The 13,665-nt window shown below is 45.4% G+C and overlaps 1 protein-coding gene across 1 annotated transcript; it reads right to left on the reverse strand.

Annotated features, from left to right (window-relative positions):
- Positions 1-354: 354 nt before the first annotated feature.
- Positions 355-13,575, reverse strand: CFAP20 (cilia and flagella associated protein 20). The gene is made up of 6 exons (XM_006072594.3): positions 13,293-13,575; positions 3,599-3,678; positions 2,791-2,902; positions 1,984-2,172; positions 1,279-1,389; positions 355-783 (listed from the first exon to the last, which is right to left on the reverse strand). Exons 1-6 carry the CDS (start codon positions 13,374-13,376, stop codon positions 778-780), a joined length of 582 nt encoding a protein of 193 aa, XP_006072656.1. The 5' UTR covers positions 13,377-13,575; the 3' UTR covers positions 355-777.
- Between the last annotated feature and the right edge of the window lie 90 nt (positions 13,576-13,665).

Raw genomic sequence — 13,665 nt, forward strand, 5'->3', positions numbered from 1 at the left:
TAGACGTGCTGATGGTCACACAAGGGCCAGTGAGGCTTCAATGTGACACCTTCCCAGGGGGTTTAAGAGCAATCTGGCATATATGCTGTTTTGTCTAAAGCTCCACTTGAGACCCGCCCCGCCAGAATAAGATGATTCTAGGTGATACGCTATTCATGTTTCTTCCCATTTAGTTTATCTTGGGAGTTGTTCCAAATCAGCATCTATAGATGTCCTGTTCTTTCAGTGCTTACTGCAAGCTACTTCACCACATGAATGTACGGGATGTTCTTCGCAAAGAGTTCTATTTTCATACCATAAAGAAAGAGAAATGTCACCAATTAAAAAAAAACCAACACACAAACCAAGAACAAATTTACAAACCAAGAATATAACATTTTATTCATTTCCAGATTATGAGCGCTACACAGCATATACATATATTTAGATAACATATAAAAGAAAGAAAAAACCGTAGGAAGAAATACTGGTCTGAAACTGCCTTACGGGACCATCTTTAATTCTGTAAGTTCGTGGTAAATCTATCTCCCCACACATCAAGGCAGGCAGCGAGATACACTCCAGCATTCACGTATCAAAGGACGGCTTATCCCCCACTGTACTTACAACGCATGGCATAGTCACTGGTGTCCACGACAAGGGGTGCCAAACAGTAGGTAAAATAACCACAGCACAGTGAACTAATATAAATATCTGTTTTTTTGCATTGTCCTCCAGATAGTTTCCTTTTTAAACTAAGAGTCATATCCAGGGTCTATCCCTTGAGCTGCATTCCAGTTATTGCTGAAGGGAAAAGAAAAAAAAAAAGAACAAATGCATCAGTTTAAGTTATTAGAAAATAGATGGTCAATGGCTGCGACCCCGTACCCCTAGGGACACTCAAGGGGATGCTGGCCCATGGGGCGGTGCATACGTGTCAGCAGTGGGCAGGCCCAGAAGCACCCATCATTGGGCCAGAGGGGAGGGGTCGGCTGATAATAATTGGGGCTGATGAAGAGGTTCAGATGGAAGATATTCTTCAGGGAAGGCCTGGGGGCAGGAAGGAGCAGGATGCCCCCCAAAGGGGCAGGGTCACTTCACGGAGGTGAGGCAGCAGCTCATGGGATTATTCCTGACTCCCTGCTGGTAGCAGGCTTAAGATCTTCTGATGTAAAGGCCCTTCATACTCCATGTCAACAGAGAGAGGGTCTGCACCTGACCTTGTAGAACGGAGCCCTTTCCAGGGACACAGTTTCTCCAACTCACTATCTGGCCTTCCTCTGAGGAAAGCCGGCTCACCTTTGCCTTGTTCTGAACTGGGAGATACAGTTTGAACTCTGCTGGCAGTTCGTCTTCTGAATAGAGTCTGTCTGAGAAGTAAACCCGTCGGATGCGACAGTTTGCATGGATCTGTGGATGCAAGACTTAAAATAAGTCTCTTAAAGTAAGAGGCAAATTATGACTGTCTTCCTTTTTTTCCTGACTCTCCTCCAGCCCCTCACCCTGCATGGCGCGGTCACAAGCGTCATCTCTTTGGCATCTCCTCAGCTTGGCTTAGGCGGAGATTCTGACAAGAGGGAGATGTTGCTTGTTGTATTCTCCACCATGAGGCTTCCCTGGTGGCTCAGCGGTAAAGAATTCGCCTGCAATGCAGGTGTGGGTTGGATCTCTGGGTCAGGAAAATCCCCTGAAGGAGGGCATGACAACCCATTCTAGTACTCTTGCCTGGAGAATCCCGTGGACAGAGCAGCTTGGTGGGCTGCAGTCCACAGGGTTGCAAGACCTGGACACAACTTAGTGACTACATCACCCCCCCACTCCCTACTATTGCTGAGCCGATGCCTGAACAGGTCCTGAGCCTCTGAGGTTAGAGCCCCCTGGGCGATGACTTGGGAACTCTAGCCAGAAAGCCACAGAGTTCTGCCACCTAGGTCACAAGCCCGGAGCAAACAGAGTGCAGCCCCCTCTCCCATCTGGGGCTCCCTCTTGAAAAAGAGCCAGTACCTGCACCCTGAGGGTCTCAATGTAATTTGTGCCATAGGCCCGCCGAGTGAAGTCTGACAGGTTGAACTGAATCTGGTTCCAGCCGTCATCCAGCCGCATGGGCATGGTACAGATGAAGGGCTTGACCCGGGTGGTGCTCTGGTAGTTGCTTGCCCGAAACCGCCGACGCACGTTCTTATCATCTAGTACCTACGAAATATGGAAAGGAAGAATCACAGTAATTCCATCTTGGAGCAAACAACCTTGGTAAGACCAGGACCTGAAACTCCCACAGCCTGGTTTCCCAAGGCTGAGACCCAAGGGAGAATAAACAGACCCACATGGGTCACACTGGATGCAGATGGCCCGGAAACAGTGAGTTTATCTTGTCTGTTGCCAGGACAACATCAGCTGCTTATGACATATGACACATGCATCAGGCCCTCAGACCATAGCATGATTCCATAAACATTCTTCCCTTTGAAAAATTAAAAATGCTAGACTAGAGACCAACAATAGCCAGCCTGATATTAAATAGTAACTTCCCAGATAGATACTCTTCCAATCCTCAAGCTTTGAAATCTTAGAGCTATTGATTAGATTTTCTGGATGCTTTACTGCTTCTTTTAAAACTTGGCATGAAACTCGGATTACTAATACTGAAATTATGTCATAATAATAATGGCAGAATCAAGTGTACAGCAGAGGCAGAAAGGAATACACTCAAAAGGATAAAGATACTTTCCTACGGTTACTTTTTTCCCATAAATTGACCAGCCACCTCTCTGGTATAGTCGAGAGTATACAGATTCACATGCATATGCTTACCTGTACTTCAAAGGTAAAATATTTCTTCAGGTTTTTGATGATCATGACAAGGAAGGGAAGTTTAATTCCCAGTGTTTTCTTTGGGTCTGCAGGACATGTGATATACGTGGTGCTGTAGAAAGAGGAAACACCAATAAGCACACCACCAGCCTCCTCCTTTGTGATAGGCACAGCAGTAACACTCAGCCCAAGAAGGTAAGCTGGAAGGCAGATCTAAAAGATCCAAAGATCCCTTAACCCTTAAGTTAAGCTAATGCTTCTAAAAAAAGTGCCAGACTCTGAAACAAAAGCTTAACACAGCGGTAGACACCAACAAGAAAGTATCTGAAAAGCGAAAGCCAGGCCAGCAGATCGGATGAAGTTCTTCCAGTGAGAAAAGATTTAATTCTGTTCTAAGAAACTATTAAGTGATAGAAAACCAAAACCAAGACCACTGTAACACTGAAAACTACACTGACCACCCACTGGGTGATTCCGGTAACACCCTCAACCTCACTCCAAAAACACTGGGGTTAAATATTAATAACTAAGACTTACATAGCCCTTACTATGTGCTAAGCAGGTTTTATATATATTCACTTATTTAATCTTCACAATAATTCCCTAAGGAAGATGTATTGTTCTTATTCCTATTTTACAGATGAGGAAACTGAAGCCTGAGGGATAAAGTGACTTGCCCAGGGTGAGCCCTAAGCAGCAGAGCGGGATTCTCACTGGACAGTCTCGCTCTGCAGTCCCCGCTATCAGCCTCTGTGATGTGCTGCCTCTGGGCATACAACGTCTTTGGGAGAACAGGCTGGCAACCTACCTGACGTTTGTTCCTTCAATCTCTAGCACCAGGGACTGGATGTCATTATCAGTGATTCTTTTGATGTGGCCATTCCGTACCTACAAGGGAGAAAATTAAACTGGTGAATACTGAAATATTTGGCAAAAATTTTGTTAAGATTTCAAAGGCTGAATGCAACTATTTAAAGAAAACTACAGTAGTCTAAGAGGCATTAACACAGAAGTTTGTGACATGATATGTTGAAGCTTCTATGTAAATAAGCCATGCAATTACCTCTAGGCAGGGCCCAATCACCCACCACAGGAAATGCAGATAGCTGGGCCATCTATAAATCAGGGCCAATTTCTTCCCAAAGAAATCAATTCAATTTCAACGTAGCTAATGTTTACCAAGTGTCTGCTAAGCACTAGGAACATTCCTAACAACAACAGCAATCTCAGTCCTAACAAGACCAACAACAAAAATCACAAGGTCAGACTTCCCTGGTATATGACTCTGCCTGCCAATGCAGGGGACACAGGTTTGATCCTTGGTCTGGAAGATTCCACGTGATGTGGAGCAACTGAGCCCATGAGCTGCAATTATGAGCCTGTGGCTCTACAGCCCAGAAGCTGCAACAACTGAGCCCACGTGCTGCACCTACTGAAGTCCATGCACCTAGAGCCTGTGCTCGACAACAAGAGAAGTCACCACAATGGGAAGCCCGTCCACTGCAAGGAGGACTAGCTCCCGCTCACTGCAACCACAGAAAGCCCGAAAGCAGCAGTAAGGACCCAGTGCAGCCAAAAAATTAAACAAAAAAATAAATGTGAAAAAAAAATCACAAGGTCATTGGTGTTGTTTCCACTTGACAGATGTGGACACTGAGAGGCAGAGAGTGCAGATGACAAGCCCTAAGTGAGGAAGGCAGGAGTAACAGCCAGGCTTTTCACTGCCCAATACTGCCTCACACAGATGGTTCTTTGGCCAGAAAGGTCAAATGCTAAGTGTCACTGACAGGGAGGGTGGCAACCCAAAAGTGAACACATTATTCCCCAAGGTTTACTCTGACTTCACGCTTCCATATCTTCTTTTCCCTAAGTTTCTACTTTTTCAAGTATGACCTCAAGTCCCATCTGAGCCACACAGAGAAGCCTTCTTTAGCATCTTCAGCCTACACTGACCTCTCTTCTCTCTGATTTGCTTCTCTGGCTCATGCAGCCCAGACTACGCGATTTAGCACCTCACCCTGCATTGTTTGCACTGTTTGCAGCATATGTAGGGGTACATGATGGAGAGGAATCAATATGCAGTATGGAATCCTCCTCTCAAAAGTTATTTAGGAAAGCACAATTATCTTCAAGTATTACATTCGAGCACTGTATATGGACAGAACAGAGGCACATGGAGGCACTTCTGAGATGGGGCTGCCTCTTCGGGCTGAAAGTATTAACTAACACAAGAAAAAGATCAAGCAGGGTTAGAACTGCATGCACCGGAAAGGTAAGCACGTGGTCTCTTAATGGGTAGAGGGAAAGTGGCTGCCTGCGCTGTCACCGTCAGTGATTATCACGTGGCTCGCCATCAGACTTGCGCATAGGGAGAGAACCCCGCACTGACTCTGAGAGTTGCACTGTTCAACATGGATTACTGGTAACACGGCCTTCTGTCTTGAGACCTCAGCCTCTGTGAGCTCGTTTACTGTGAACTTGATCCACTTGTGGTGTGCTTGGTATTCCCCAGGTGACATCGGGTATTACTGCCCATCTTTTTCTGCAAGATGTAACTGAGTCTTGTTGCCTCCAAAAAGTATAAGCGCAATGGTAAGGATAGAGCATGAAACACTGTATGTTCTACAATGCTCAGTACTCTGCTAGGCATCAACTAAGCATTCAAATATTTGCTGACTTCTGGAATTTGTCACGCTAAGAGCTGGCACATCTGAAGAGATTCAAGGAGGGTTTTTTAAAAATTCCTGGATGACATATCCCCCATGGACTATTATGGGAGGCCAGAGGCCGCAGGGTATATCGCAAAGACAGTGCAGTTGCCAGCATCAAGAATGCCTTCCCACAAATCACCCTTCGGGACCCATTGTCAGAAACGGAATGCTGGGTGCATGGGCCCCGGGTCTCTGCCAAGGCAGCATTTCTGGATTCTCAAGTCACAGACACCACATTGAAGCTCAATCAAAGCTGGCAACATCCAGTGCCCTCCTGCTTTGAATTCCGGGCCTCTTTCCAGAGGAGATTAAGAGCACAAAGGCTTGGATCTGCGTAGCCCATGCCAACACTGCCCACCTCATTCCCCACATAAATGCTCCCAAAGTGGCAATATTCCTCCTCTATTTGCTAGCCCACAGCTGCTGTGGAAAATTAGGCTGACTCGCTGGTAAAGGAGGAATTCATCCAGAAATTCTTCCATATAATATGATGTAGTCACATTGATAAGAACTGACAGTACCCCACTAATTTTATAACACACCACTAATTATTCTCTGAAAAGTAACTTCATTCTTTCTTAAAAAGGTACAGAATGCAACAAACCAAACAGATGGGTAAAAACAGAATTAAGCAATCAGGGTCCAGAAACTACTATTGCTAAAAGGCAACACGTTGCAATTTATCCAACATTGTTTAAAAGTGCGACCTCCTGGACTTCTCTGTGGTCCAGTGGTTAGGAGTGGAACTCCCAACACAGGCTGCCTGGGTTCGATCCCTTATCAGGGAACTAGATCCCACATGTGGACTCCCAACCAAGAGTTCGCATGCCACAATGAAAGGTCCCTGGTGTTGCAAACAAGACCTGGCACAGCCAAATTAAAAGAAAAAAAAAGCAGCGTGACCTCAGATCTTACATCCTGGATGGTCTCTCAGATCACAGTGGACAGGAAGCCTCCCTCAACTCCAGAAAACTCAGCCAGATTACATAGGGAGGAAATGTTAGGAAACTTGCCTTCTGCCCATCTCAAAGTTTACAGCATACGACTTCACTCCAGTAAATGTGACCACTCAGGTCTTTACAGAAGAAAACAATGCCTTATACTGCAAGCAGAAGCCAACAGACTAAAAGCCAAAACAGACTTTGTGTCTTCTTACAGACTTCTGGCCCAGAGGCAAGTTAAAGCTGGACTGTCAGAGCTTCTTAAGAGAAATTTCTTTCACATCAACATCCACACTCACAAACTTAATTCTTACAAAATTAATTAATGCAGCCCATAAAAACTCAAAAACCCAGAGGAGAAAAAGGCAGTTTTTTTTGAAGGAATACCCACCAGTTTCTCTAGAGTTTTAACCCGCCCAGTGGTGAGAAGAGTCTATAAATAGAGCTATGCCCAAGAGCAAAGTTCAATCCTCAAAGAAGAAAAGCACAGGTATGGTCATATCACAAGCTGCCAGAGCTTTAAAATCAAATTGAATTAATTTCTTAGTGAATTATGATTTTTCTTCTTCATTAAGTTTTAAGCACTATAGATACAAATTCACTGGAAGAAACGAGTGGAGTGGGGATGGGTGCAATTAACCAGAGATATGAGCAGTTAAAGAGTAGGAAACCTCCCAAAACTTTTCTCTAGGCTCTCAAACTAGGATCAAAGGAGAAAGAGAGGTGGTCAATTTGGGGCAAGGCCTCCCAACCTCCCTGGCAATCTGCCTGTCACTGCCTTAGCTTGTCAAGGTCTTCCAGGAAGCAACCCCCTCCTCAGTCCAGCTTCTGACAAACATGGATAATAAGATACGTGGCCTCAGAAAGCATCAACTTCCTTTCCTTACCTCCTTCCAGTTCAGAGGCCACTAGGCAGGCCTCGCTGTGAAATGAAGATAAAATGCACGAGGCGGCATTTATTGCTCGTGGTGAAAGTAGGTTTTATTTTACTTCCTTCATCTAAATTAGAAAGTATCTTTTGTTTCTGAATTGCTGTGAGTGTGTGCTCAGCAGCTTCAGCCATGTCAGACTCTTTGCGACCCCATGGACCCATAGCCCACAAGGCTCCTCTGTCCATGGGATTCTCCAGGCAAGAACACTGGAGTGGGTTGCCATTACCTCCTTCAGGGGATCTTCCTGACCCAGGGATCCGACCTGCATCTCCTGCATTGCCGGTGTATTCTTTACCACTGAGCCACCGGGAAAGCCCTCTGACTTGCTAATTCTTTTTATTTCATGACAGGTTCCTGCAGTGTGACTTATGAGTGTTTCATTCCTCCAAAATAATAATAATAAAAAATAAAGCCAATCTTACATTTTTTAATTTCATGAACACCTCCCCTCCTACCCCCACTCCCACCCCCACCCATGAGCTGGAGGTACTTTAGAAGCTTCAGAACCCCAGGCTACTAGCAATTAGCAATCAGAATGGGTCTCAGCCTCTGCAGACAGCAAAAGGGAGCCTTCAAGCCCTTCTTTGCAATCACTCTCCCAGGCTTTCCATGGTTGCTGGGGCAACTAATAAAGAACACTGATTTTTTTTCTTTCCCAAAGTAAGCCCCAGGGAGGAGGGTCAAGCTGAGGCGGGGAAAATACTACTGGGATGGGGAGGAGGCTGTCCAATGCTGCTTTAAAAATAACAGGAGCTGTATCCACTCCCTACTCCCACTTTTCTCTTCTCTGGCCCCACCCACTTATCGTGGCAGACAGCTGAGCCCTTGGGCCATCTGGCATCCTAGTCTTAATGACACATGTTCCAATTTACATTAAGCCTTTAGAGCTGTCCATTTCAGTGGCAAAGTTTCCACCCTGAGCTAGGGGCTGGGCTCTAAGTCAGAAAACAGGCAGAGGGAGACCTCTGTGGGGAGAGCTGGGCATAGCGGTCTCAAGGCCTGGGCCTTGCAGGCGCCAGCGGGTCAAAGGCTTCTCTCCCTTTGCGGCACTTAACAGGGACTAACCAAACAGCAGACAGGCGACTCTGCATTCACAAGCAGCCTTTTAAAGTAAAGATGATTCTGTGTACCATAACCAGTCTCTTTCTAACAATGCCATGGAAGGGCAAGTGTAAAACCCAGGCCTTTGCCCAATTACAGTAAAAGCTATCACTTGGAATAATGAAGAACATCCTCAGACTGACTCAGGGATAATCTGAAAAAAAAAAAAGTGCTACTACTTTCATGTCCAAACGCTCTCAAGTCTACTGTTGGAAACTGCATTAATTTAACACGTACTAACAAGGTTTGCTAATTAAAAACTAGGGCGTGGGAACTTTTTTTCTGCAAAGAGCCTTCATTCATTTTTAAAATTAGGAACTGAATGGGAATCTAATATCTTCCAGCAACAACCACAAAAACTATGGTTCTAATACTCTGGGAATGTGGAGGATCAGCAGCAGCTGAGAAAAAGACAAGATGAGAGGAAAGATAAAGATAGAGACGCTTGTTATGAATTATCAATCTCATGTAGCAGACTTTAAGGATATTGCCGGTAAAGCCTAAAAGTTATATGTTTTACACCGGTCTAAGTGGGAATGGAATCTCCTGGTATTTTCTTTACAAATCAGAAGTAATGTTTACATTAAACACAAAGAGCCCTTTAATAATGTAGTATTTGCTGATCCCAGAAGTTAAGGGATTGTTAAGAAATCCCTGATATGTGTTTGTGTTTAGTCACTCAGTCCTGTCTGACTCTTTGTGACTTTTTGGATTGTAGCCCACCAGGTTCCTTTGTCCGTGGGATTTTTCAGGCAAGAACACTGGAGTGGGTTGCCATTTGCTCCTCCAGGTGATCTTCCCGACCCAGGGATCGAACCTGTGTCTCCTGCATTGCAGGTGGATTCTTTACCCCCTAAGCCATCAGAGTGTGTGTGCTCGGTCACTTCAGGAGTGTCTGACTCTGCAACCCCAGGGACTGCAGTCCCCCAGGCTCCTTTGTCCCTGTCAGTGGGATTTTCCCGGCAAGAATACTGGAGTGGGCTGCCATGCCCTCCTCCAGGGGATCTTCCCAACTCAGGGATCAAACCTTCGTCTCCTGCATTGCAGGTGAGTTCTTTACTGCTGAGCCACCAGGAAAGCCCCTAATTTCTCCTAAACTCTTGGTTTGAAAAACTACAAAGGTCTCTATCAGGAAGCTTACCATTCAGCCAGGAATATAGATCCTGAGAAACTAATTTCAAGTTTGATGAAAAGGAAATGGAAGTGGATATAAATTAACCTAACCTGAGGAAATGCCTTTGAGCTGTGACCTAAGACTAATAAAGGCGGAAAAGAAGAAGTGGGTCCCAGCAGAGGGGCCGGCAAGTGCAAAAGCCTGAAGCTGAGAGAAAACAGACTTCTTCCAGCTCAGTAGGAAGTCACTGCTAGATGGGGAGGTGAGCCTGGAGAGCTAGTTAAGCAGGTACCAGCCCCCAGGCTATGTGTCCTGAGAGCCATGTTAAGCTTTTGGACTGGGAAAGCCATGGCACAATGACTAAATTATCCTAATTTCAGAAGTCTGAATTTACTGGACTTCCTGTTCTAGGCATCTGAATATTGGGCTCAGTTATAAACTATTCCTTTACTCTTGAGCAAATGCCTCAGCTCCCTGCTTTATTTAATACTGTATGCCCTAACTGTTGCTAAGCATTTATATACCTCTTCATTTAATCATCATAACCAGGAGAAGCAGGTGGCATTATTACAACATGAGAGAACTGAGTGAAGTATTGCTCAAGGTTACACAGCACAGGACATCATGTCAGAGCCAGGACACAAATTCAAGGTGTCTGACAACACCCAGCACTGGGGTTTCCAGGTGAGATACTAGTCTTCCCCTTAAGGAACCTGTAGTCTAGCGGAAGATATACAGTAAATAGGCAACTGCCATACGGTGTGATACAGACCACCACAGGAGCACACGGGAGACATAACTGAAGTTCCCACTGAAATAATGTTTAAGCTGAGAGCTGAAGGATGGCATGGAGGAAGGGCTACCTTCAGTGTGTCAGGTAAACGCAGATATTGTAAATGTAGCCACACCCACAAAATGAGTATGACTACGGCATTCACTTCTCACATTCACAAGACACAGAGCCTAAACAGAAACCAAACCTAATTTTTCCAAGCCTGTTCTTCGCTATAAACAAATGACAGAAACTCTCTCTATAAATTCAGGAAGGAGAATAGTAAAGTTTTGTGAAATCAAAATATGTAATAACTAAAAACAGGCAGTTATAGCCAAAATGCACCTACTGATAGCAGGCAGGGTCATTTCTAGGTAAGTGAGGACTATCCTTCCTTCCTTTATGATAACTCTGCCTTATTCAGAATCATGGGAGTGGGGAAAATGTCTTCTCTAACTCTATCTTTCCAAATCTACACAATGCCTCACTTAGCTGTTGCTCAATAAATCCTTGTTAAGTATATCAATTCCCAGCATTTCCCCTTCTGGACTGGATTCCCAACACTGTCTGAGGACTTCGTAATATAGCTGAGAAAAGGCACACATATACATATACCAAAGCCTATGGATCTGGCCCCAAACTTTCCCTTTTTTCCTTCCTTTCCTTCCCTTGTCCAAAGGGGAAAAATTCACAGATAAACACTTTTTCAATCTAAATAAAAAGAGTAGAAACATTTAACTCCCTATTACAAGAATTTCCCTTAAAATGAGAATTCCTCTAAAGGTTTTCTTTGCCAAAATGTCTGCTTGATTTACTCCACATAGCCCTGCCAGTTGATCTAACAATATTTTCACACACGTTTATGTCATTAAGGCACCATCTGACCTCTAGTGGCGTTGTTAAGGGACACAGTGCACTATGGTTACTCTGCTTTTATATTCTGAATGTAAACATGTTGACTAGTCAAAAAACTGCATTTGAAAAATAAAACATACCACAAAAGATCAAGCCCAGAAGGGTTAAAAGGGGGCAACTCTGATAGAAGTTTCACTTAATAGAACTCTTAATAGCCTTTCTAACACTGGAATTGGACTTAAGTTCTTTGACCTGCTCTGAAAACCTCTTCTCCTACATCAAGTCCCATTCTCTATTTCAATTGACTCCTACTGACACTTTTGTTTCAACTGGCACACAATCCACTCTCTCCAGACTTTGGACAGTCCACAATTAAGTCAAGCCAGGTGGCTCAGTGGTAAGGAATCCACCTGCCAATGAAAGGGACATGGGTTCAATCCCTGGGTCCGGAAGATCCCCTGGAGAAGGAAAAAGCAAGCCACTCCAGTACCCTTGCCTATAAAATCCATGGGGTTGCAAAGAGTCAGACACGACTTAGTGACTAAATAACCACCACCACAACAGCTGAGAAGCCATCATGCTTACAAAGTGCCCAGGTACACTCATTTTGAGCTCTCTTTGTAGAGGTGTAATTTCAGAGTTTACAAGGTTTTTTAATCCAATGTGAACAAAACCATGGAACTGACAAACTCAGTAATGTAGGAAAGCAACTAAGGAACCGCTTTCTTGTGTAAAAAGCAATTCCCAGCATTAGATGTAGTTTTGGGACAGAATCACTGTGAAAGAAGAGAAGCTGGTCAGATTCCTCACACATGCATAAGGCCAAACTCGTTACATTCAGATCTTTCAAATGTCTTGTAAAAATGACACTGAATACACCACCCCGAAAGCTGCTCTCAGAATGAAGAATTCCGTAGCAGCAACAGGCAGAAAGAAGGCTGTTTGTGTTCTCAGTCTCTCTGTGGCCAAAAAACCTTCAACTGTGGATGTGGGAAGACAAAAACAAGGACTTGTTCTGAGATGAAATCCAAGATTCTTGGCCTCATTGCCAGTAAACTGCTTATTTGGATGATCCCACATCCTTCTCTATAAAAACAGCATTCAACATACCACCTCTCTCCATTTTCCCTGGAGGAGTGCAGTACTAAGTCACCTGTCTTCCATAGTAAGAGTGCTTTATATTAACTTTTATTTTAAAAAGAGTACAGAAAACTGAGAATTTGCATAAGAAAGGAAATAGCACAGTAGTTAAGTGAGAACCAACTCATAGATTGCTAGGCACACATGCCCCCTAATCAACATCTCTAGAATGTGGACAGGGTCACCACCCTCTGGAGTCGGTGGAAGCATCACCCGGTGGACGCCTGAATAAAGACGATGAGGCTTGTACTTGGCTTTGAGCACGTTAACCTAGACAAGACTTGTCACCATTTTACAATTTTCCTGATGGAGATCAGTCACTGAAGGCACAGCACAGACCCCAAGTCACAATGAGTGTGGAGCAGGTGCCAAAGACCACTGAATTCCGGCTCCGTTGGGATCAGTGAGAGGAAGGGAGCAAATGAATGAAACCCAAACATAACCGCGTTCTGGCTGTGCCTCTATAAGGGAGCCTGGGACAATGGCTCTGTGTCCAGTGCCCAGCACAGAGCCTGGCACAATACAGGATATCAGTAAATACTTGTGAAATCAGTGAACAGCAGTTTCTTTCATCTGCACTTTCCCAAAGCAACCTCATGTGACTTGACGCTTTTCACACTGTTAGATGGGTACTACCAACCCCACCATACTGTAAGTGGGGAAATCGAAGCTAAAGAACCGCATGTCTGTCAAGTCTGCGGAGAGGGACACTGGGCCACACCACGGCCGTAGGACACTTAAACTCCAGCCACGCCCACCCCACATGCACCTCCGCTGCTTACACGATGCCCTCACCTCGCGCCTCAATCACCCCAGGCTGGGGCCAGGGCACAGCAGAGATCGCCTGGCCTCCCCCAGGCCCCAGCTCGTCACAACTACCTGCCACCCCAGCCCCAGCCCCGAGGCCTCGCCCCGCCGCCGCCCTCAGTCCCTGACCTTTTTGTCCCAGATCTGCAGGGGTTTGCTGCCGATGCTGTAGAGGATGGAGAGGAAGCCGCTCTGGAACGTGTTTTTGAACATCTTGCCGGCGGCCTTCTCAACCTCGCCGAAGCCGACCTAAATATGGGCACCAATTGGCGAAGGCAAAACAGGGGGCTGGCTGGTCCGAAGAAGGGAAGCTGAGCCCCTGACCTCCAGATCGGCGGCCACAGATACCTGGACTTGGACGCGGGACGCTTAGTCCGTGAAGCTACGCTCCCAAGAAAACAAAACCACCCTAACACGGAAACCACAGCAACTGCCGCCAGCACCGCACTCCCCTCCTTAAATGGAGGCGGCGGGCCTCCCGCCGCCAGAGATGAATCCCTCC

The sequence above is a fragment of the Bubalus bubalis genome, chromosome 18 (assembly GCF_019923935.1).
Source record: "Bubalus bubalis isolate 160015118507 breed Murrah chromosome 18, NDDB_SH_1, whole genome shotgun sequence".
Taxonomy (NCBI): domain Eukaryota; kingdom Metazoa; phylum Chordata; class Mammalia; order Artiodactyla; family Bovidae; genus Bubalus; species Bubalus bubalis.

Bases quoted from the DNA above. Each gene is read 5' to 3' on its own strand.
- CFAP20 (XM_006072594.3), bottom strand. From the start codon at position 13,376: ATGTTCAAAAACACGTTCCAGAGCGGCTTCCTCTCCATCCTCTACAGC. The intron at 2,903-3,598 runs GTAGGTTGCCAG...CTCTTTCTACAG, and splicing joins ATTGAAGGAACAAACGTCAG to CACCACGTATATCACATGTC. The intron at 1,390-1,983 runs GTACTGGCTCTT...TTGCATCCACAG, and splicing joins TTGAGACCCTCAGGGTGCAG to ATCCATGCAAACTGTCGCAT.